At 44.0% G+C, this 21704-nt stretch overlaps 7 protein-coding genes across 7 annotated transcripts; 3 read left to right on the top strand and 4 right to left on the bottom strand.

Moving 5' to 3' along the window:
• Positions 1–780: 780 nt before the first annotated feature.
• Positions 781–1722, top strand: PHALS_03066 (hypothetical protein F443_21298; the record flags this gene model as incomplete). The annotated part of the gene is made up of 4 exons (XM_024721701.1): positions 781–1181; positions 1255–1358; positions 1422–1529; positions 1586–1722. The coding sequence occupies 4 exons, from the start codon at positions 781–783 to the stop codon at positions 1720–1722; spliced, it is 750 nt and encodes a 249-aa protein (XP_024572887.1).
• Positions 1723–1804: 82 nt separating this feature from the next.
• Positions 1805–2974, bottom strand: PHALS_03067 (tpa: cyclin-t1 family protein; the record flags this gene model as incomplete). The annotated part of the gene is made up of 1 exon (XM_024721712.1): positions 1805–2974. The coding sequence occupies one exon, from the start codon at positions 2972–2974 to the stop codon at positions 1805–1807; it is 1170 nt and encodes a 389-aa protein (XP_024572888.1).
• Positions 2975–3032: 58 nt separating this feature from the next.
• Positions 3033–4260, top strand: PHALS_03068 (mitochondrial import inner membrane translocase subunit tim50; the record flags this gene model as incomplete). The annotated part of the gene is made up of 2 exons (XM_024721723.1): positions 3033–3587; positions 3658–4260. The coding sequence occupies 2 exons, from the start codon at positions 3033–3035 to the stop codon at positions 4258–4260; spliced, it is 1158 nt and encodes a 385-aa protein (XP_024572889.1).
• Positions 4261–4576: 316 nt separating this feature from the next.
• On the bottom strand, positions 4577–5876 carry PHALS_03069 (Cobyrinic acid a,c-diamide synthase; the record flags this gene model as incomplete). Its single annotated transcript, XM_024721734.1, has 6 exons — positions 4577–4753; positions 4828–4934; positions 5006–5152; positions 5214–5488; positions 5547–5698; positions 5772–5876. The coding sequence occupies 6 exons, from the start codon at positions 5874–5876 to the stop codon at positions 4577–4579; spliced, it is 963 nt and encodes a 320-aa protein (XP_024572890.1).
• A 223-nt stretch (positions 5877–6099) lies between these two features.
• PHALS_03070 (dynein heavy chain) lies at positions 6100–19944 on the top strand (the record flags this gene model as incomplete). The annotated part of the gene is made up of 2 exons (XM_024721745.1): positions 6100–14896; positions 14954–19944. The coding sequence occupies 2 exons, from the start codon at positions 6100–6102 to the stop codon at positions 19942–19944; spliced, it is 13788 nt and encodes a 4595-aa protein (XP_024572891.1).
• A 66-nt stretch (positions 19945–20010) lies between these two features.
• PHALS_03071 (uncharacterized protein) lies at positions 20011–20604 on the bottom strand (the record flags this gene model as incomplete). Its single annotated transcript, XM_024721746.1, has 1 exon — positions 20011–20604. One exon carries the CDS (start codon positions 20602–20604, stop codon positions 20011–20013), a length of 594 nt encoding a protein of 197 aa, XP_024572892.1.
• A 167-nt stretch (positions 20605–20771) lies between these two features.
• Positions 20772–21617, bottom strand: PHALS_03072 (serine protease family; the record flags this gene model as incomplete). The annotated part of the gene is made up of 1 exon (XM_024721747.1): positions 20772–21617. The coding sequence occupies one exon, from the start codon at positions 21615–21617 to the stop codon at positions 20772–20774; it is 846 nt and encodes a 281-aa protein (XP_024572893.1).
• Between the last annotated feature and the right edge of the window lie 87 nt (positions 21618–21704).

Consider the following 21704-nt stretch of genomic DNA (forward strand, 5'->3'; position numbering starts at 1 on the left):
CAACAACAGCGTGGGGAGCAATTTCAGATAAATGTGTTCCATAATCACGATCGGCAAAAACGGTGCGACACTTTTACTTGCAGACTGACAAGCTGGACGTCGCTGCAGCTTTGTCCGCCGTAGGAAACCACAAGCTCGTTTAACAGAGCGTAAAGAACACTTCTTGATCAGCGATATTTTTGCTATCTTTCTATTGCTGACTTTGGGGTTCAGGTTCGGCGTTACGATCGTTCATATTGGAGAACACTGCGACCTCCTCAACAATATTAATCTTAAAGTTGCTGGCCGCGAGACTCGCGCATACTGCTGTCGTCGTATGATGCTTACACACGTGGACCTGATTGAGAAATTCTTTAGTTAAAATTTGTTTGAACTTCATGTAGTTACGTAAAAGAAAGAACCCTCGTTGCGTCGTATTTGCAGGCACCGTAAGGTGTAAGTGAGTGACATTACCCCAAGCGCATCAGGTGCTCACATTTTCACAATATCATAAAAAGACAAAATATGTCTGAGTGCCAATTCTTGGTTGTAGTGCAAACATACACGTTACACTATTCAGAAGTACTGACATTGATGAGGACGATGGAATGGCTGTATTTTCACTCCTGAGATGCTACATCTGCAAGCAAGTGAAAATATCACATCAATATATTTTGTCGTTCGATTGAATATATATCTCTCACGATATAAAAAATCAAACAAGTATTTTGTTACTTAAGAGGCTATCAGCTCCGCTACTTGTACACGCGATTTAAAATTCTACATTTTATCAAATTTAAAATGAAGCTGTACACGTTGCTACCCGTGTTAGCGCTTCCCGAAATCTTGGCGCAGGGTGACTTTGCAATACTTGATCCAGAGGTAGCTGCAGTAGCAGAAGATCCGAACTTTAATCCTTACAATAGCAAGCCGCGTGGAGTAGACTCAGCCGCCACAACACCAGAAGCACATGCCGTGGAAAGTTATGACTTTGACCCATCCGAGGGTCTGACGTTTTACGTAGCGGGTGGTAGCAGTGAATGCTTTTTTCAAGATGTCAAACTTGACAGCGATCATTTAAGTGGCGCTTACGTAGTAAGTTCTGCTGATTCGCACATTGATTTGGAGGTGAAAAATCCCGAGGGTGCTACGATCTACCGCCGAACAGGTGACGATGAGGGCGAGTATCTCATTTCGCCAAAGTAAGTTAAAGCTTTTAGTTATGCTTAATTTTTGTTGATCACGTTGCTGAAGAGCTTATGTTATCCAAAAAAGGCAGGCAGGCATTTATGAATTGTGTTTTCGGAATTCGGACTCGGATGGCAAATTGGTGACACACGTGACCAATACTTTGCAGTCACAGCATCCAGTTGAAAAAGGTTGATTACTTTTTATTCTTCTGACTGTTGGCTCTTATATTGATTAATGTTGTGAATGTGTAGAACATGTGAGTGTGTTAGCCAAGTACGCATCGCATGTGGATGTGCGTCTTGGCGAGCTCGAGTCAGAATTAAGGCTCCAGCTGATTAGGTTAGACAGACATATAAAAGGTAAGTCAATCACATTAAGTTGATGCTTTACGCTGTTAACAAATTTTTGCATGCAGTGGAGCAAGAGATGAACAAGCACGTCACGTTTTACGGAGTGCTGGAATGCGTCGTTTACCTCATAGTCTGCTTTTTTCAAGTGTACTACATTAAAAGTTTGTTGAATAACCCGCGTAAGGCCAAGTCTTGGGTGTGATGAGATATTACTGTGTAAAAAGCGACAACCGTAGAAAGTAGCAAACAAATGGAAGCGTTGAACAGCAAATTGGTACATATATCTATGGGGCCTTCAAGGGTGCATCTAATTCTTTTACATACTCAAGGTCGGGCCGATTGAAAGATGGCCGGTAACGTGTCCAAAGATCCATAAAGTCTGGTCCAAGTCCTTTAATCTTGTCGCCATTTCTATCTTCATACATCCACAAGTAGCTTCTCGCAACTTCTTCCAGCTCCTTCTCCGGTAGCTGCAATACAGTCCACCATGGCTCATTCTTCTCTGTCGCTACATTTGGTCCCACTTGATAATGATACAAGCATGCGAGATACACTGCACCGGCAGCAAGTGCAATACAGTCGAACGCCAAAATCAATCCACTTTTAATTGCATCGGCTATCAACATGAACGTAACCTGACGAATATTCTCGTAGCTAATATCTGGATGCATTGCTTCTAAGGCAAATATTCGCTCCATGTGTCGAGCCACATAAGCAAATGGCTGAGGGGCTGCGATTTCGAACGATAACGAGAGTAACAAGATCCTCTCGAGTAGTAAGACTTTGCTTGCATTTGCTTCGACTTCTCCGACTTCCACGAATTCTAATATTGCATTAAGCCACTCAATGTGCTTTGTATTAGCGTTATCTTTATCTTTTTCGAGAGTGGTAGGCATCTCCAGTGGTTTGCCTTTTAAATCCATCCGCTGTTTCTTTTTGATCGGCTCAGCAGGTGACGGAGAATGTCGTGAAGCAGTAGACCCACTTCCTTTTAGTACATGACCTTTATGTTTTTTCATAAGCTTTTCTTGAGCCTGCTCACGACAGAGCAGTAAGTACATAGAGCACTCGGTAATATAGCGGACCTTGACTGGAAATTCTTCGGTCTTGCCAGCCAGAAACAGCGCAGCCGTTGCTACTAAAAAGCGGTCGTGGGTCGCAAATGAGTGCATCATATAAAAGCGTTGAATGAACAATTGCGCTGATATACTTGGAGCCTCAGGCATTTCTAGAAGTTGTGCTAGGTGCTCGACAAATGTACAGGTTGTGCGTCGCAGTTGCTGCTCTACTGCCCACGGAACGTTAGACTCTGTAAAGCTAGGCGTAAGGAAATTTGATGCACTTCGAGCTTGTTCATTCTCCTTTTCTGCGTCATTCGAAGTTTTTCTTGCTGTCTGCAAAATCATGTTGCGCAGCTCTGGAAAGACCCACTTCCCCGCCGGTTCCGGCGCCATTGTGATTGTTTTTTTAACTATTTAGTGTAGAACTTACACCATTAACTACAAATCGAAAATGCTGCGATTGGTGCTGCGCAATGCTCGGTGTAGTGTCTACACGTCTGCACGAACAGGAGCGTCTCGTCAGCTAATGTTAGCCAATATGTCATCATCTACTTCCTCCATTTCTGAGGTCTCGTCAATGTTCGCCAAAGTAGGACGTGATATTCCTCTTAGAGTGATTCCCAGAGCTGAGCGACGAGCAGCACGTCAGAGTACAAAGCATTCTGTTGACACTTCTGTAGGCCATAAAGTCGTGCGAACATCGTCGCTTCCAGCAAAAATTTCATTTGCAGTGCTAGCTGGGAGCATTTCGGGCTCGATATTGTGGCACTTTGTGCTAGACGACAAAATGAAGAACCGTATTACGGATACGCTTGGCTCTACGTTTTTAGGTGATATCTACACATATATTGCCAAAAAGGTAGAAGAAGCAGTCAAACCATTTACGGACCCTTCAAGACAGAAATTGTTGCCCGATTGGCCCATTCCACAGGTGCCAGCAGACACACCACCCGTTCCCGTGCTGGTATTGGATCTTGAAGATACGCTCGTGCATTCCGAGTGGAGCGTACGTACCCCGCAACTATTAAGCTAAATAGATTGTTGTTTGTTTGCTAACTAAAGTGTCGGTTTAACAGAGAAAGCATGGCTGGCGTCATGCTAAACGTCCTGGAGTGGACGAGTTCCTTGAAACCTTGTGTCAGTATTACGAGATTGTTATCTTTTCGCAAAACTACGGAGCCGAGGAGATTGTACAGAAACTTGACCCAAAACAGTGTGCTCTGCACATTCTGTCGCGTGACGCTACGCGGTATTTGAATGGCGCCCATGTAAAAGACTTGGCGAACTTGAATCGAGATTTAAAGCAGGTGGTAATTCTAGACGATGATCCAGCGGCGTACCAACTTCAGCCAGAGAATGCCATTCCAATCAAACCCTTTACCAACGGACGGGATCGTGACGACCATGCTTTGAAAGACTTAATTCCTTTCCTTAAGGCCTTAGCTTCAGAGCGCGTACCAGACTTTCGTCAAGTCATTGGAGAATTTCGCGATGACGACGGTGTCGTCCGTGACCTTGCTACGAAATATGCAGCTCGCGTGCACCAGCTTGAGATGCAGAAGGAGCAAAAAAAGAAAAAAGGCTTTGGTGGCTTCGTTCGTGGCCGATTGTCGCACCATCCTACGTCACCGACCGGATCTGTGGCTGCTAGTGGGTTCTCTGGTAGTCCACATGTCTAAGTGGGACACGTTGTTTGTTCAAATGGTGAAAGCATTGGCGACGTGTATGGATTGCCTTCGGTTGTGATAATCTTTAAGCGAAACTTTAAAGGTGATGTCATCAGGTAGCAATCACAGTTATTACGCTTAGCATTCGCTTGACCTGCGTACCAGTTGCTAAGGCTGGACGAAGATTGAAAGCTAATTAAAGGTTGTGAAAAGCTGCTGAACTAAGACTTTAAAAGCTAGATAGTGATTTATCATGTTGCTAGCATACTACACCGACAGATTGCTAGCTTGATGAGCTGATTGGACTTATAAGTAGGTAAGCCTCAGTTCAATAGTATATACTCCATGTGCGATGGTGCGGCAGCAAGTCCTTCTTGTTCTTTTCACCAATTTGCCATAGCAGCCAATCGAGCTCAATGATATGAAGACAATAGCCTTTGCTGATTAGTTGTTGATGAATCTGCTCGACCGCCTGAATGGTCGCAGCACGGATCTCTACCTCCATCTACAGTTATCATTTTCAAGTACGTAGCAGAACAATAATTTTGACAATAATTTGACAACTGGCGAAAGTTGTACCTCACTTCCAGAAGGAATTTCGACTTTACCGTCAACAATTTGAGCAAGTTCCGGCGAATAATGAATGACACAATCAGAGCGAAGAACTTGAGGCACCCGGTAATCAGCTATCCGACAGCGAATTTGAAAATAAGAGAGGGAACCAAAACAATGGCAAAGCAAATTCAAAACTCTATACCAAACATTGTCAGCTTTCCGATATCATGAAAAGAGGTAATTCCGGACGTACGACGCCCATAAGCAGCCCAGACATCCCCAACTAAAATCTGCGCACGTTTATAAAAGTGTACTTGCTCACCCTTGTATAAAGCGTGGTCTTGAAAGCCTTCAGTAGAAATAAATTCTAGGTCATGTGAATTTCATACAAACCCAAAGTATGTTCTAACCTGAAAAGTACGCGAGTACAAGACGAATGGCCTCAACGGCGGAACAACGAGCGCTTTTGATTAAATTCAGCGCTTTTCCATCAAAGTGTTTAAGCAAAACCACACCCACTTCTTGAACCTTACGCTGACGTTCATCCAACTGAGGTGGCGTGTATGGAGAAAACCAAGATGCCACCGTCTCCTTCGTCACATTTGCCAAATTTTCGGCATCTAGTGCATGTGGATCACGCAGCAACGCCGCTTTTAATCCTCGAGCTAAGTGTTCATACTCCATACTGATGCCATCACACAGTATCAGTATAATTCTTCAAACCAAAATGATCAAGTTCTCACTCTTTCGTAGGCCAGAAGCAAAAGTTGAGGGCATCCAGCACAAAAACATATTGACAGGTCAGTGGTCCATTCTCCTTATTATCTTCAAAGTAATGACAGTTTCCGCTGTCCCAAGTAACCACATCAAGCTCATTTCCATTCAATTTCATTTCCTTTGACCACAAGATTCCACTTTATCAAATGATCAATATAGTATGTCAAAATTGCTATCCCCATGATAATTACCAGCTTCGTACTGAAGCGTTCAATAGCTGCTCGGTCAATTCTCACAAACTTTGCGCGCTGCATAACCCGCGCAGTTGATTCTCTTACAGATGCTGTGGGATCCATTATGGTCAAGAAATTCCGAAATACTAATTTCAATAGAGCTTTTCAATGGTTTCTAACCCAATTGGTCAAACAAATAACTAAAATCAACACTCAAAGGCGAGATTTGGACAGTATCATATGAAAGCGTCTCTTCGATGATACAAAACTTGCAGGACTCGAAATTTCTATCTTGTCTCGATCTTTAAACGCCGTCATCCTATTTGGTTCACCCACGTAGTCATTCATGGCTAGTCCACGAATGCAATGGGTGAGTCAGCGCATTCTCGAGACATTTGAGCCAAGTGTGACTCCAGTTGACGTGAATGAATTCTTGGCATGTGCCGCCGCACGAAAGCTTTTTGACGAATTGTTTAGTGGGAATGATACGTGCAAAGTATTTGTGCATTTTCAAACTGATGCCATTGGTGAACTCAGTAGTGAAGACAACAATAAAGCACCGATAGGTAAACTTTGTGCATCACAAGGAAATTCGATTCCAATTCGAGCGAAATGCTGTTTTTTCCTACGGACTACGGCAGATGGAAAACCAATTGATGTCCAAAAAGCTAGCGATAACTCCATTTGTTTTGGTGAGTTAGCTCCAAATATCTTACGTGATCTTGAGACGACCATCAGTTCGCTTTTTTCACCTCATTTGAAAGCGAAAGATGAATGGGGTAGAGCCAATGGGGACTTGACACACGACTTTATTTCGGAATCGGATCGATTTGCTAATGATCTAAAGGAGGCACTAAATAGTATGGATAGTGGACTTGAATTGAGACGACCGGATCGAAGTATCTTGGCTGAATTATTGAACAACAATGGACGTGGAGGGGTGAGAGTAAGGGCAAGTGTACTGGTTGCCGAATCACCAACACTCGTCACGCATTATGAAGACGTACTCAAGGAATGGTGTGATGTCATTTCAACGTATTTGACGACAAACACGACTAATGATAGTAAAGGAAATAGTAATCAGACGATTGATGATAATGGTCCGATGGGAGAACTTGAGTATTGGAGACGACGAATGCAGCGACTAACCAGTATCACAGAGCAGCTGAAAATGAGCGAATGCAAGGATGTCTTTGCAGTTTTGACCAGGTCAACCAAAAGTGTCAATGATGACATCAAACAGCGAATTCAGACGCTGCTTCGACGGTGGAAGCAAGTTGACATTGGCATCACCGAGGCAGCCAACGAGGCCAAGGATAACGTTAAATATCTGTTCACATTAGAGCGATTCATTATTCCGCTGTACAATGGCACACCTACCTCTATCATCGATACGCTACCGGCCCTTATTAACTCGATCAAGATGATCCACTCGATTGCCAGATATTACAATACAACGGAACGAATGACCAATTTATTTACAAGAATTACGAATCAAATGATTTCAAATTGTAAGCATTGTGTAACTGGTGGTGAAACTTACGAAGTCATGTGGGATAAAGATCCCGAAGAGTTGGTGCGGCATCTTGACTCCTGTCTTAAGCTGAATGAGGCGTATCAACAGCAGTATCGAGTCACAAAAGAAAAGCTTCTCACGACACCCAAAGGCAAACAATTTGACTTGAGTGAAGCTAAAATTTTTGGTAAATTTGATCTCTTCTGTCGACGTGTGATGAAGCTCATCGATATGTTCACGACAATTCAGCAATTCTCGTCTTTAGGTCAGCATCGTCTTGAAGGAATGGACGATGTGATCGCGAAATTTAACTCGATTATACGCGAATTTCAGTACCGTAACCACGACCTTCTTGACTACAAGAACAATCGATTTGATCGCGACTATGTTGAGTTTAATGTCCGGATCTCAGACCTCGAAGGTTTACTACAGAAATTCATCAACGATTCATTCGACAATATCACGTCCATCGAGCATTCGCTAAATTTGCTGCGTAAATTTCAGACCATTTTGCAGCGGGAGAACCTTAAAGCCGACTTGGACTCGAAATTTAACGTGATTTTTCAGAACTACGGACTCGAACTTGAGCATGTCTTGCAGCAATATGAAAAGTACAAGCAAAATCCACCGTACCCGCGCAATTTACCACCAGTAGCCGGTAACATTACGTGGTCAAGACATCTTTTAAAACGAATTGAAGAGCCTATGAAGAAATTTGAGTCAAATCAGAATGTTTTGGCGAGTAAAGACGCTAAGCGAATTATTCGCATGTACAACAAAGTAGCACGAACTCTGGTAGCGTTTGAGTATATTTGGTACCAAGCTTGGGTACAATACATTGATACAGCTAAAGCTGGGTTGCAGGCTACGTTGATCATTCGTCATCCTGAAGACAATAAATTGTACGTCAATTTCGATCCTGAAATTTTGCAGCTCTTACGTGAAGCGAAATGTTTGGATCGAATGAGTATTGAGATTCCTGAGGCAGCTAAGATTGTTTTGCTTCAAGAAGATAAGTTTAAGAATTATTACAGTGAACTTCAGTATGCTCTGGCTGAATATGATCGTATTGTTAGCAAAGTTATCCCCGTAACTGCGATGCTGTTGCGGCCTCATTTTAACGATATGGAATTTAAACTTCGTCCAGGCATGATTACATTAACGTGGACAAGTATGAACATTGATGCTTATCGAAGTCACATTCACTTAGGTCTTCAACATTTAGAGGAATTGGTGACAAATATCAACGACATAATTGAAAATCGAATTGAAAAAAACATGCGAATTGTATCCAAGACCATGCTTGTCGATTTACCTGTCGATCAATCATTTTCACTGGATGATTTTGTGGCCATGCAAAGTACAAATATCAAACGAGCAGGTGCGTTATTGCAAGGCAAGAACGTTGAAATTGAGAATGCAGTAGACGACATGCTGAAAATTATTATCCAGTATCCGCTAGACTCGCACATTGATGGAGTTCCTAACGAAGAAGTTATGAAGCTCAAAAAACACTACAATCATTTCATGTACCAAGCGCTATTACACTGTACCAAGAACTCGTTGAATACGATAAAAAAAAGAGTGGCTTCACGATCCATATCGTCCATTTTTACTATCGAACGTCCATTTTTTGAAGTCGACGTACAGCTAAGCGTCCCAAATGTCCAATTGCATCCGTCTTTGGATGAAATCCAGCTGGCTATTAACAAAGCTGCACAGACTGTACTTAGCTGCTCGAAAGAATTATTAGACTGGGGACAGCTCGATTTATCTGCTGGAGGTACAGAAGTAGCTACAACTACTAGTAGCGGGACTGCTGGCAAACTCACATTCTTCGATCGAATTACAAAGGACATTGAGATTGTTCGGGTGGTGCTCCTGCTTACTGGAAGCGTCCAGGGTTTACGCAATAATGTGTCGGAATATTTAAGATCGTTCAAAAAGTATGAATGGCTCTGGATGGAGCAAAAGGACGCTGCGTACGATAAATTTCTCAAAACTAATCCGGATTTGCAAGATTTTGAAAAGAAACTGAAGTCTTTTGTCGACATTGACACTGAAATTTCACGATTAACACTTATCTACAACATTGGAGCACTCTCTTTAAACACTCGAAATCTGAAATTACAACTCAAACATGAAAATGCGCAGTGGAAATTGAAATTTTCTGATAATCTTCATAACCAAGCAAGGCGAAAGATGGAGTCCTTAACGGAATATTTTCGCTCAACTATGGGCAAGTTGAATCGAAAAGTTGTGGACTTGGATTCCTTGCGATTTGTTATGAATTTATTGAAAGAAGTGCGAGCTCGAGAGAGCGGCATTAACATGGAAATTAATCCTGTCTTAGATATGTACGAAATGCTCGAATACTATCTTCTGGATGGGTTCATGGATAAAGAAGAGATGGATCAAAAGTCGGTTTTACGTAGTAATTGGCGCAAACTGATCCATCATGCTGAAGCTCGTACCGACGAGCTGAGCAAGACCCAAGCAGGTTTCAAACGTGGTCTTCTACGTGATATTAAAGAATTTATTGTTGATGTGAAACAATGGCGTGAAGATTTTCTCGCGAATGGTCCGATGGTGATTGGTATTCCTCCAATTGAAGCTGTTGAAAGGCTCAATCGATACAAGGAAGAATTTAAAATCCGCGAGCGTAAACACGAGCTGTACTTGTCTGGAGAAGAGCTCTTTGCTTTACCAAAGACAACATACCCAGAGTTAGAAATGACGAAGAAAGAATTACAGCTTCAGGATAAATTGTTTGGGCTCTATACGGATGTTTTGAGTACAATTGAAGACTGGAAACAAATTCCATGGCTATCCGTTGCTGAGCGCGTACAATCAATGACAGAAAAAGTCGATGCCTTTTCTCTTCGATGCAAGAAAATGCCAGGTAAATTACGGGAGTGGGAAGCGTATACTGATCTAAAAAAGATGATTGACGACTTTACTGATGTGCTACCACTACTCCAAGAACTAAGTAAAGAGAGTATCAAGCCTCGACACTGGGAAGCTGTGATGGTAATCACGAAGACGCAGTTGGATGTGACTGCTCCAGATTTTAAGTTACAGGCTTTGATGGATGCAAACATTGTGGAGTATAAGAATGAAATCGAAGAAGTGACAGATGGTGCTGACAAACAGTTGAAAATTGAAGTGCAGTTGGGAGAAATCTCAGCGCGCTGGGAGACAGAAGAGTTTCAGTTTCAAGACTGGAAAAGTCGGAATGTTCCAATTCTCAAAGCAGTGGTACCCGTTGTGGAAGAATTGGAAGAAACACAAATGAATCTTCAAACAATGCTATCGATGCGTCATGTGATTCCATTCAAAGATATTGCTCAGGGTAAATTGGAACAATTATCCGATACATCGGAGACACTCGAGCGATGGATCAAGGTGCAAATGTTGTGGTGTTCGCTAGAATCGGTGTTTACAGGGGGTGATATTGCGAAACAAATGCCTGTGGAAGCTAAGAAATTTCAAAAAGTTGACAAAGATTGGGCAAAGATCATGGCAAAATCCGAAGAAGTGAAAAATGTTGTAGCGTGTTGTGCCAGTGAATTGCTGCGATCGTGTCTCCCAACAATGTATTCAGAACTGGAAAAGTGCCAAAAGAGCCTGGAAGGGTATTTAGAACAGAAGCGCAACAAGTTTCCTCGATTCTACTTTGTATCGAATCCTGGTTTGCTGACGATCTTATCGCAAGGAAGTGATCCGTTGAGTATGAATGAACACTACGAAAAGGTATTTGATTCAATTGAACGCGTCTATCATGACAAGAAAGATAAGACGTTGATCCATACAATGGTGTCGGGAGTTGAAGAAGTGCGATTTTCTCAGATCGTCAAAGCACAGGGTAATATCGAGGATTGGCTGGCCACTTTGCTACGTGGTATGCAGATTACAATGAAAGATATTTGTCGACAAAGTGCTGTAGATATTGGCGTCGTAGGCAACGATTTAAAGCGCCTACGGGAGTTTGTCGACCGGTACGTAGCTCAATTTGCGCTCCTTGGCATTCAAATGATGTGGACAACAGATATTCAGACAGCACTGGAACAGTGTCGCGTAAAGAAAAACATTATTAAAGATACAAGCACGAAACAAGCGATGGTGTTGACGGAATTGTCAAACTGGTGTTTAGGAGATCTGGGTTCGAAGGAGAACCGGATTAAAATCGAGACACTTGTGACGATCCACGTACATCAGCGTGACGTCATGACTGATCTTGCGACATTGTACAAACAAAAGAGAATCTCGGATCCGAATGATTTTGAATGGCTCAAACAAGCACGATTTTATTGGAGACCAAGCAATGGTGACGAATTTAATCCCGACGGAGCGTGTGTTATCTCGATAACGGATGTGGATTTTAACTATCAATTCGAGTATCTGGGATCTAAAGAGCGATTAGTAGTTACTCCACTAACCGATCGATGTTATATCACATTAGCTCAAGCTTTAGGTATGTACTTTGGTGGTGCACCCGCTGGACCTGCTGGAACGGGCAAGACAGAGACCGTTAAAGATTTAGGTCGTACCCTTGGAATTTACGTCGTGGTGACGAATTGTACTGATCAACAGAAATACACGGATTGTGCCAAAATCTTCAAAGGATTATGTCAAGGTGGTCTTTGGGGCTGCTTTGATGAATTTAATCGTATACAACTACCTGTTTTGTCCGTCGTCGCACAACAAGTGCTTGCGATCCAAAATGCAAAGAAAACGGGCACAAAGTATTTCCAATTTCCTGGCGATCCGCAGAATATTCTACTCACGCAAGTGTGCGGGTATTTTATTACCATGAATCCTGGATACGCCGGTCGACAGGAACTTCCTGAGAATCTGAAAGCGTTATTTCGCGGTGTAGCGATGATGGTACCTGATTTTGAGATTATCATGAAAGTCAAGCTGTGTTCCGTGGGGTACTCAGAATACCAAGATCTTGCCAAAAAGTTCTTTATCCTTTACAACACATGCAAGGAACAATTATCTGCTCAGAAGCATTACGATTGGGGACTACGTAATATTCTCGCTGTGCTCCGAAGCGCCGGAAAGATCAAACGAGACAATCGCACCGATCTTGAGTCAAAACTACTGTACCAGACTTTACGTGATATGAACCTTTCGAAACTTGTAGCACAAGATGTACCTCTTTTCTTGTCCCTCTTGGCCGACTTATTTCCAACTGTTCAATCGCCTCCAAAAGGCTCATACCCAGAACTAACTCTTGCTTTACAAGCAGAAATTGATAAACAAGGGATTGTCGACCATTCGGGATGGGTCAATAAAGTTATTCAACTTTATGAGACGCAGCTTGTTCGTCATGGAATTATGTTGGTAGGTCCAACGGGAGGTGGCAAGACGAAGATCTTTGATGTCTTGATGCAAGCACTTACCGTCACGACAAATACGGTTCACAAACAATCAAAACTCAATCCAAAAGCCATTCGTGCAGCTGAAATGTATGGAGAAGTTGATCCAATGTCAGGAGAATGGACGACAGGAGTCTTTGCAGCTATGTGGGCAAAGTACAATAACAAAGCCAATAAATTTATCATGTGGATGACATGTGACGGACCTGTCGATGCCATTTGGATTGAAGATCTCAATACTGTGCTAGATGATAACAAGATCTTAACACTTGCAAATGGAGATCGAATGCCCATGACAGACAATGTCAAACTCATGTTTGAAGTCGAAACGTTAGTAAATGCGAGTCCAGCAACCGTCTCACGTGCAGGAATTGTTTTTATTAGTGACACAGACTTGGACTGGGCTCCTGTGGTTGAAGCGTGGATTCGAAAACGTCCAGTTACTAATCAGACGATATTTCGGGACTTGTTTTTGAAATATATGGGGGAAAACAACCCCGTGAAGCCAGGCCATTGTTTTGACTATTTAAATCGGAACACTGAAGGTGTCATGCCAGTATCTCGCGTAGGACAAGCTGCTCGATTGTATAATCTCATGACTGGTTTATTGCTTGGAGAGCATGGGTTGACGCTGGCAGAAGATGCTGGAAAACTGAGGCTACAGCTCGAAAAATTATTCTTGTACTGTCTTTGCTGGTCCCTTGGTGCACTCTTGGAACAAGATGATCGTGTCAAATTTGACGAGTGGCTACGGCAGTACGATGACAATGCTCTGCTTCCAAAATGTGAGGCAGAACAGACGGTATACGAATACTTTGTTGACCCACAAAGTTGGGACTGGAAGCTCTGGCGACCAGCAAAATGGGAGTATCCCAAGGGTACAAAACGACTTGATTTTTCCAATTTGCTTGTACCTACCATGGATTCAGTTCGGACGTTGTATCTACTTACCAACTTGCACAAACAACGCAAGCCAGTTTTGATGGTTGGCGGTCCAGGAACCGCTAAAACATCGTCAGCTTTGATGTTTTTTAATGAATTGAATCCAGAAGTCATGATGATTAAACGAGTAAATTTTTCAAGTGCTACAACACCATATATGTTTCAAAATGCAGTTGAAAGTGAATTGGATAAACGAGGAGGAAAGAGTTTTGGACCTCCTGGAGGCAAGAAAATGACCGTGTTTCTCGACGATCTCAGTATGCCATTAGTGAATGCGTGGGGAGATCAACCGACGCTTGAGATTGTGCGTATGATCATTGAATTAAATGGTTTTTGTTTCTTGTCGAAAGATCGACGAGGTGATTTTAAAGTATGTGAAGATCTACAATACGTAGGCGCTATGGGGCATCCAGGAGGTGGACGCAATGACATTCCAAATCGGTTAAAGCGTCAATTTTACTTGTTCAACTTAATTTTACCATCTCTAACGTCAATCGACGATATTTACGGCCAGATGCTCGCAGGACGATTTGATTTGGAAACGTATAGTAAAGAAACACTAAATGTCGTGAACAAACTTACGCGTGCGACCATTGATTTATGGAATTTCATGAAAGCAAAGTTGTTGCCGACACCAGCAAAATTTCATTATATTTTCAATATGCGGGAACTCAGTCGCGTATTTCAAGGCATTTTACTCACCCCAACGGAAACGTTTACGACTGGTGGAGGATATCGTGTAACACAAGGTAAAGTGGCAAAAATGGAGCCTGGACAAGTAGTTTTACTTACGTGGAAACATGAATGTGCGCGCGTCTTTTGCGATAAATTAACAAACAATAAAGACAAAGACTTGTTCGGTGCTTACATGAAAGAATTGCTTAAAGTGCAATTTGGTGAGACGTTGGAAGAATTTTGTCGACAGGATTACTGTATGGTGAATTTCCTTCGAGATCCAGAAGAGGATGATGAAGGTGGTATGGCTGACACGGCAGTTAAAATGTACGAACCGGGTGGCACCGTCACAGATGTACGCACCCGCGTACTTGAGTTTCTCAACAAGTACAATAGCGATTTTCCCCAGCGACAGATGCGTTTGGTTCTCTTTGATGATGCGTTAAATCATTTGTTACGAATCTCGCGCTTGCTCGAAATGCCTCGAGGATCAGCGTTGCTTGTTGGAGTAGGTGGATCCGGAAAACAGTCACTCACGCGCTTGGCTGCGTACATGGCTGGGTCGACAATTTTTCAAATTATTCTCACGAAAACGTACAATACCAACTCGTTTATGGAAGACATTCGTACATTGTACAAAAGTGCCGGCCATCTTCGTAAATCAACGACGTTTTTGTTTACAGACGCCGAGATAAAGAATGAAATTTTCTTAGAATTAATCAATTCGATCCTCATGACTGGTGAAGTGGCTGGTTTATTTGCAAAGGACGAAATGATGGCCATGACCGCTGATATTCGCAATTCGTTCGTCAAGGAACGACCGGGTCAAGCAGAGACTCAAGCAAACTTACGTCAGTACTTTACCGACTGTGTCCGCGATAATCTACACGTGGTGTTATGCATGTCGCCATTAAATGCCAAATTTGCCGAACGTGCGCGTAAATTTCCTGGTTTAATCAGTGGACCTACAATCGACTGGTTTTTACCGTGGCCAGAGGACGCACTGATTGCCGTATCGAAGGGATTTATCCACGATTATCCCATGGAATGTGACACAAAAGTCAAACAAGCACTAATGACCCACATGGGTATGGTACATCGGATTGTCACGGATCTGTGTGAAGAATACTATCAAAAGATGCGACGACGTGTGTACCAGACGCCAAAATCGTACTTGAGCTTCATTGAGTCGTACAAGAAAATGTACAATGTCAAGTTAGATGAGATCAAAGTGAAGGAACAGCGTGTGAATTTGGGATTAAAAAAGCTTATTCAAGGAGCAGAAGACGTTCGAGCCATGTCAATTGTGCTCGCAGACGAACAAGTTAAGCTTGAAAAAGCTACAGTGGAGACAAATACGATGCTTCAATCACTTCAAGTGTCATCTGCAGAAGCACACAAGGAAGGGGATCAAGTTGCGCAGATTAAAGCAAAATGTGAAGAAGATGCAGCGCGAATTTCAGCTGAAAAGGAGCTTTGCGAACGCGATCTGGCCAAAGCAAAACCTTTTGTCGAAGAAGCCGAGACGGCCATTGACTCGATCAAACCGGCACATATTGGCGAGATCAAGAAGCTTGCCAAGCCGGCAGATATTATCCGACTCGTGTTCGATGGCGTCTTGATTCTCTTTAAACTGCCATTGATTCCAGTGAAACAAGTTAAGCTCAATGTAGCAAAGCAAGAGATTGACTTTGTCGAGACGTCGTTCTCTCCGTACGCGCAGTCGATGATGAGCGACTCAAACTTTCTTAAGAATGTTCAAAACTTTGGTGCTGTTGGAAAAGACTTGATTAATGAAGAGACAATCGAGCTTTTGACACCGTACATGGAACTCGAGGGATTCCAGCCAAGTGTCGCCAAGAATGCATCACTTGCCGCTGAGGGATTGTGTACGTGGGTTCGCGCGATGAAATTTTACCATGAAGCGTCCAAAGTCGTCAAGCCAAAGCTGGAAGCGCTGACAATTGCTGAAGGACAAATGGAAGCAGCAAATAAAGCATTGAATGCTGCAGAATTGCGTCTGTCAAAGTGTAAAGAGCGATTAAATGAGTTGCAGCAACTGTTTGAAGCACAAATGGCCGAGAAAAAACGCATCGAAGACGGTGCAAACGCGCTGTCTCGAAAGATGCAACAGGCGTCTGATCTGATCAATGGCCTGGCTGGCGAACGCGTTCGATGGACGGACGACTCGAACAACTTTGCTGACCTGAAACGACGACTCGTGGGCGACTGTGCCGTCGCTTGCGCATTTGTATCGTACTGCGGACCGTTTAATCAAGACTTTCGAACGTACATTGCTCAAAAAAAGTTTGTACCGGACTGTGAGATACGCCATGTACCCGTGACGGTCGATCTTGATGTCATTACTTTCTTGGTAGATGTTGGTACAGTTGGCGACTGGAACATGCAGGGACTCCCAACAGACTCGCTTTCGATTCAAAACGGCATCATGGTCACCCGTTCGTCGCGATACCCATTGCTTGTGGATCCCCAGGGTCAAGCGCTGTCGTGGATCAAGAATAAAGAAGCGGATCGAGTTCCGAGCTACGGCACGACGTCACTTAATCACCCAAAGCTGAAGGATCAGCTGGAGTTTTGTATGGGCGAAGGCAAAGCGCTAATCGTTGCCGGGGTTGAGGAAGAGATTGACCCAATGTTGGATCCCGTGCTTGAAAAGCAGATCATTACAAAGGGCAAAAGTCTTTCGATCAATGTCTCGGATAAGAACATGGAGTTCAACCCAGCGTTCTCCATGTATTTTATCACGCGACTGCCAAATCCACACTTCGGCCCCGAACTGCAGGCCAAAACGACAGTGATTGACTTTACCGTCACGATCAAAGGACTTGAGGAACAGCTTCTTGGCCGCGTCATTGGTAAGGAACAGAAGGCGCTGGAAGAGCAGCTTGCACAAGTGCTAGAAGACGTCAACATGAATACAAAGTCGCTTTTAGCTCTCGATGCGTCGCTTCTAGAGCGGCTGACGTCTAACACGGGCAATTTATTGGAAGATGAAGAATTGATTGTTGTGCTGGCTAATACAAAAGAAAAAGCGGCTGAGGTGAAGGATAAACTCCTTGCCGCTGCTGATACGCGCAAGTCGATCAATGAGAAGCGCGAACAGTTCCGCCCTGTGGCCACGCGCGGATCTGTTTTGTACTTTTCGGTCGTTGAGACTTCGCTAATCAATTGCATGTACCAGACATCGCTGAATCAGTTTTTAGCGTTGTTTATGAAGTCAATGGATGTAGCTGAGAAGGCGGCACTGGCGTCCAAGCGCGTAGCGAACATCATTGAAACAATGACGTACCTTTCTTATCGGTACATTAATCGTGGGCTGTACGAGCGCGACAAGCTGACGTTTGTGCTGTTGTTGACGCTTAAGATTCTCGTGACGGACTCATTATTGACTCGCGAGGAAGTGACGCTATTGATCCGAGGCGGGGCTGCTCTTGATATCAATTTAGTGCGTCGCAAGCCGTTCGCATGGCTCTCAAATGAAGCGTGGCTCAACGTCGTTGAGCTGGCGCAAAGTTGTAAGTTTTTTACCAACTTGCCTAACGAAATGGCTTCCAATGAGGCCATGTGGCGTCGCTGGTACGAAGACAATGAGCCTGAGACTGTCGTGATTCCCGACTATGAAGCACGACTGACCGAGAATGAAGCCATTGGTCCGTATTACAAGCTGTTGCTCGTTCGCTCACTGCGGATGGATCGCACGATTCTCACGACCAAGGAGTTTATCCGGAATACACAGCAAATGGGTCCACGCTATGTCGAGCCCGTGACGGATACGATTGAGAGCATTTTTAGCGAGATGAAAGCTGAGACACCCGTAATCTTTCTTCTTTCAATCGGTGCAGATCCAACCGAAAGTATCGAGATGCTAGCGCGTAAGCAAAAGAACCCGTCGCCGGCTGTCGTGTCAATGGGCGAAGGTCAGGAACCTGTGGCACTCAAGGCGATCAATGCGGCTGTTGTCAATGGCACGTGGGTGCTATTGCAGAATTGTGAGTTAGGCTTGGAACTTATGGAGCAAATGGAAGAAATCATGCTTAAACTCACTGAGACGATGGATCCGGGCTTCCGTCTTTTTCTCACAGCACTGCCTAACGATCAATTTCCGCTCGGGTTACTGCAAATGTCGACTAAAGTGACAAACGAACCTCCACAAGGACTGCGCGCTGGGTTGTTACGGTCGTATACAGTCATGGTCGACCAAGAGAAACTCGAACGGGTTGAGACAACACAATGGCGACAGCTGCTGTTTAACTTGTGCTTCTTGCACTCGGTTGTGATTGAGCGCAAAAAGTTTGGACCGCTTGGATGGGGCATTCCGTACGAGTACAATAATGGTGACCTGTCTGCATGTACCATTTTTCTCGAAAAACACCTGTACAATGGACCGATTTCGTGGCCAACACTGCAGTACATGGTCGCTGAAGTGCAGTACGGTGGCAAGATCACCGACAATATGGACCGCCGGTTGTTTAACTTTTATGGCGAGTGGTGTCTCACACCGGACGTGTGCTCGACTACATTCAGCTACAACCCGTCCGAGCCGATTTTCCGTCTTCCGAATGACTTTAACTACCGCATACCCGTGGCCGATAGCATCGACGATTATCGACACTTTTGCCACACGCTTCCCGAAATTGACTCGCCGGAAATCTTTGGCTTGCATCCGAACGCAGATCTTACATACCGTGTCAAAGAAGTCAACATGCTCCTCACTACGCTTGGAGACACGCAACCAAAGGGTGGAGGCGGTTCGTCTGGAATTTCTCGTGAAGACGTGGTGTGTGACAAAGCCAAGGAACTACTGGACCGCCTGCCAGAAGACTACAATGAAGACGACTACAAGGCAAAGATTATCAAACTTGGTGGACTGACAATTCCGCTTAATATCTTCCTCTTTCAAGAAATTCAGCGCCTGCAACGTGTAATTGCAAAGGTGCGTTCGATGCTGCAATCATTGCAAATGGCGATCCGCGGTGAAGTCGTGATGACGGAGGAACTGAGCTGGACACTGGACGCTATTTTTGACGCTAAGGTACCACCGTCATGGCTTCGCACGTCTGTTGGGGATGAGTTTTCGTGGATCTTACCAACACTTGGTCTTTGGTTCTCCTCGCTCATTTCACGCGACGAACAGAATCGCACGTGGTTGAACACGCGCCGTCCAAATTCATTTTGGCTCACGGGCTTTTTCAATCCACAAGGAATGCTCACAGCTATGAAACAAGAAGTGACGCGAAAGCACTCCAAGACAGACAAGTGGGCACTAGATGACGTTGTCTATCACACGGAAGTCACGTCATTTGAACGTGCTGAACAGGTGCGAACGCCACCTAGTGAAGGAGTTTACATCTACGGTCTATTTATGGACGGTGCTACGTGGAGTAAAGCCGATAGTACGATTGTCGAGTCTGAGCCAAAAAAGCTTTTTACGCCACTGCCCGTTCTACATGTTAACAGTATGTCTAAGGAGTTGGAGACCAAGTCTCGGAAGGAACTTTACGGTGCCGCAGGACCATTCGAGTGTCCGTGTTACAAGTATGCGACCCGTACGGACCGCTACTTTGTCTTCATGGTGACAATGAAGTGTCCGCCAGGTCGTCCACCTCGTCACTGGGGGCTACGTGGGGTCTGTCTGCTCTGTAACACGGAGTAGTTTCAAATTCAAATACACAATCTGTCCAACATACGTATGCATACTGAAGACCTTTAAAGCTTTGACTTAGCTTTCAATATCCATCTTTTGAGTGTTCTTCTTTTTCATAGTCTTCTGTAGTAGCTCTTGATTTGCCTGTACTACAGTATTCTGCAGATGGGCTTGGATAGCGGCGAATGGGTCGCTCTTGAAGCTTGAATGGGTCTGAACGGCCTTTAATTGACCCAACTCGCGTACTGCTAGTTTTTGACGTTGACGGCCACTAAGTGGCTTTTTCTTGGCAGCTTTCATTTGCTTCTTACCATCAATCTGAAATAACGAGCTTTCCAACTCGTTTAAGTCGGTAAACACACCATTTTCATCCTTTTTCGCTTGTCTCTGCTGCTCCTGAGCCACACGCGAGACAATGCCCATCTTGCGCATAAAAGCAGTGCGTCGCTTTAACCGTTTGCGCTGCCCTCGACTTAAACTTTGCGTATCTGCAGGCTCATCGTCAGCTTCTTCATCGACAAACGTAGCTGCATCTTCACCAAAGGTGGCAGCGACGGCCGCGGTGCCTAATGCATCAATCTGTTCCGGTTCATTCTTTTTCGTAGAAGCAGCTTTTGAGCGAGCTGCAACGCCGTGTGAACGTAGTTTTTTGCGCTGCTGACGAGCCATGCTAGTAAGTGAACGAAAGACGGACTACTCTACTTACCAGTCAGCAAGATGGCTACACTCGTATGTTAGAAATATGGCAAGTTTTTATGTCGTGTGTTTCTATCCTGAAAAGCTCATCTTAAAAGCATTTTAAATGTATCAATTCTATATTAAATCCAAGCAGTTTATCAGCTTAGCGTTATGGCCGGAGCAACACTTTGAAGCCAATCGATCGCGACGGACACACGTGCATAGACACCAGGATATCCAGCGCGTCCACATCCGTTGCCCCAGCTCACTACCCCAATCAAAACATCTTCGTCAAAATGTTCCACAATAAGTGGGCCACCCGAGTCACCTTGACACGAATCCATATCAAGTTCACCACCTGCACACAACATTGTGTCATCCACCTCCAAAATCTTACCACATGCAGTAAAATTCATGATAGGTATGTCCACTCGAAGTAGTTCCTTCGACTGTTCACCATTTTGTGAAGTTGCACCCCATCCCATCACTGTCGCATTGCCATTTGTGTCATTGGCTTGTGCGAGAGCAATGGGTGGATATGAACTGGGTTTTTCTAATTCCAGTACCATGAGATCGTATGAATGGGTCTCACTTACGTATTTTGGATGTGGGATCTTGTTCACTACCTTTAATTGCTCGCCATCTTCAGTACCACTGAGGAAATGCGTACCCACTGAGACATATTGAATATCGCCAACTATACAGTGTGCAGCAGTCAAGACATGCATTGGCGTAATGAGTGATCCACCACAAAAGTCGGTACCATTCGCAGTTGGACGCACACCTGTTATATACGTTTTTGTACCTTGAGGGACGACATTTCCGTGTAAAATCAACCAGTCCATATCAATGTAAGCTCTTGATTCCGTCTCCATCCGAAATTGCGAAACATAGTTTTGATAGTTGAGTTTTTTGAGAATATTATCGTCGTTGCTCAATGCAATAATGACATTGGCTGCAACGATAGCTACGATGACAGCAATTTGAAATTCAATGAGGTTCATGGTTTAAGATAAATGTAATAGTGGTAACGATTGAAATTGCTTGAAACATCGCGTTGAAGCATGTAGCAATAGAATCGTGTCTGATGG

Source organism: Plasmopara halstedii, assembly GCF_900000015.1.
Source record: "Plasmopara halstedii genome assembly, contig: Scaffold_208, whole genome shotgun sequence".
Taxonomy (NCBI): Eukaryota; Oomycota; class Peronosporomycetes; order Peronosporales; family Peronosporaceae; genus Plasmopara; species Plasmopara halstedii.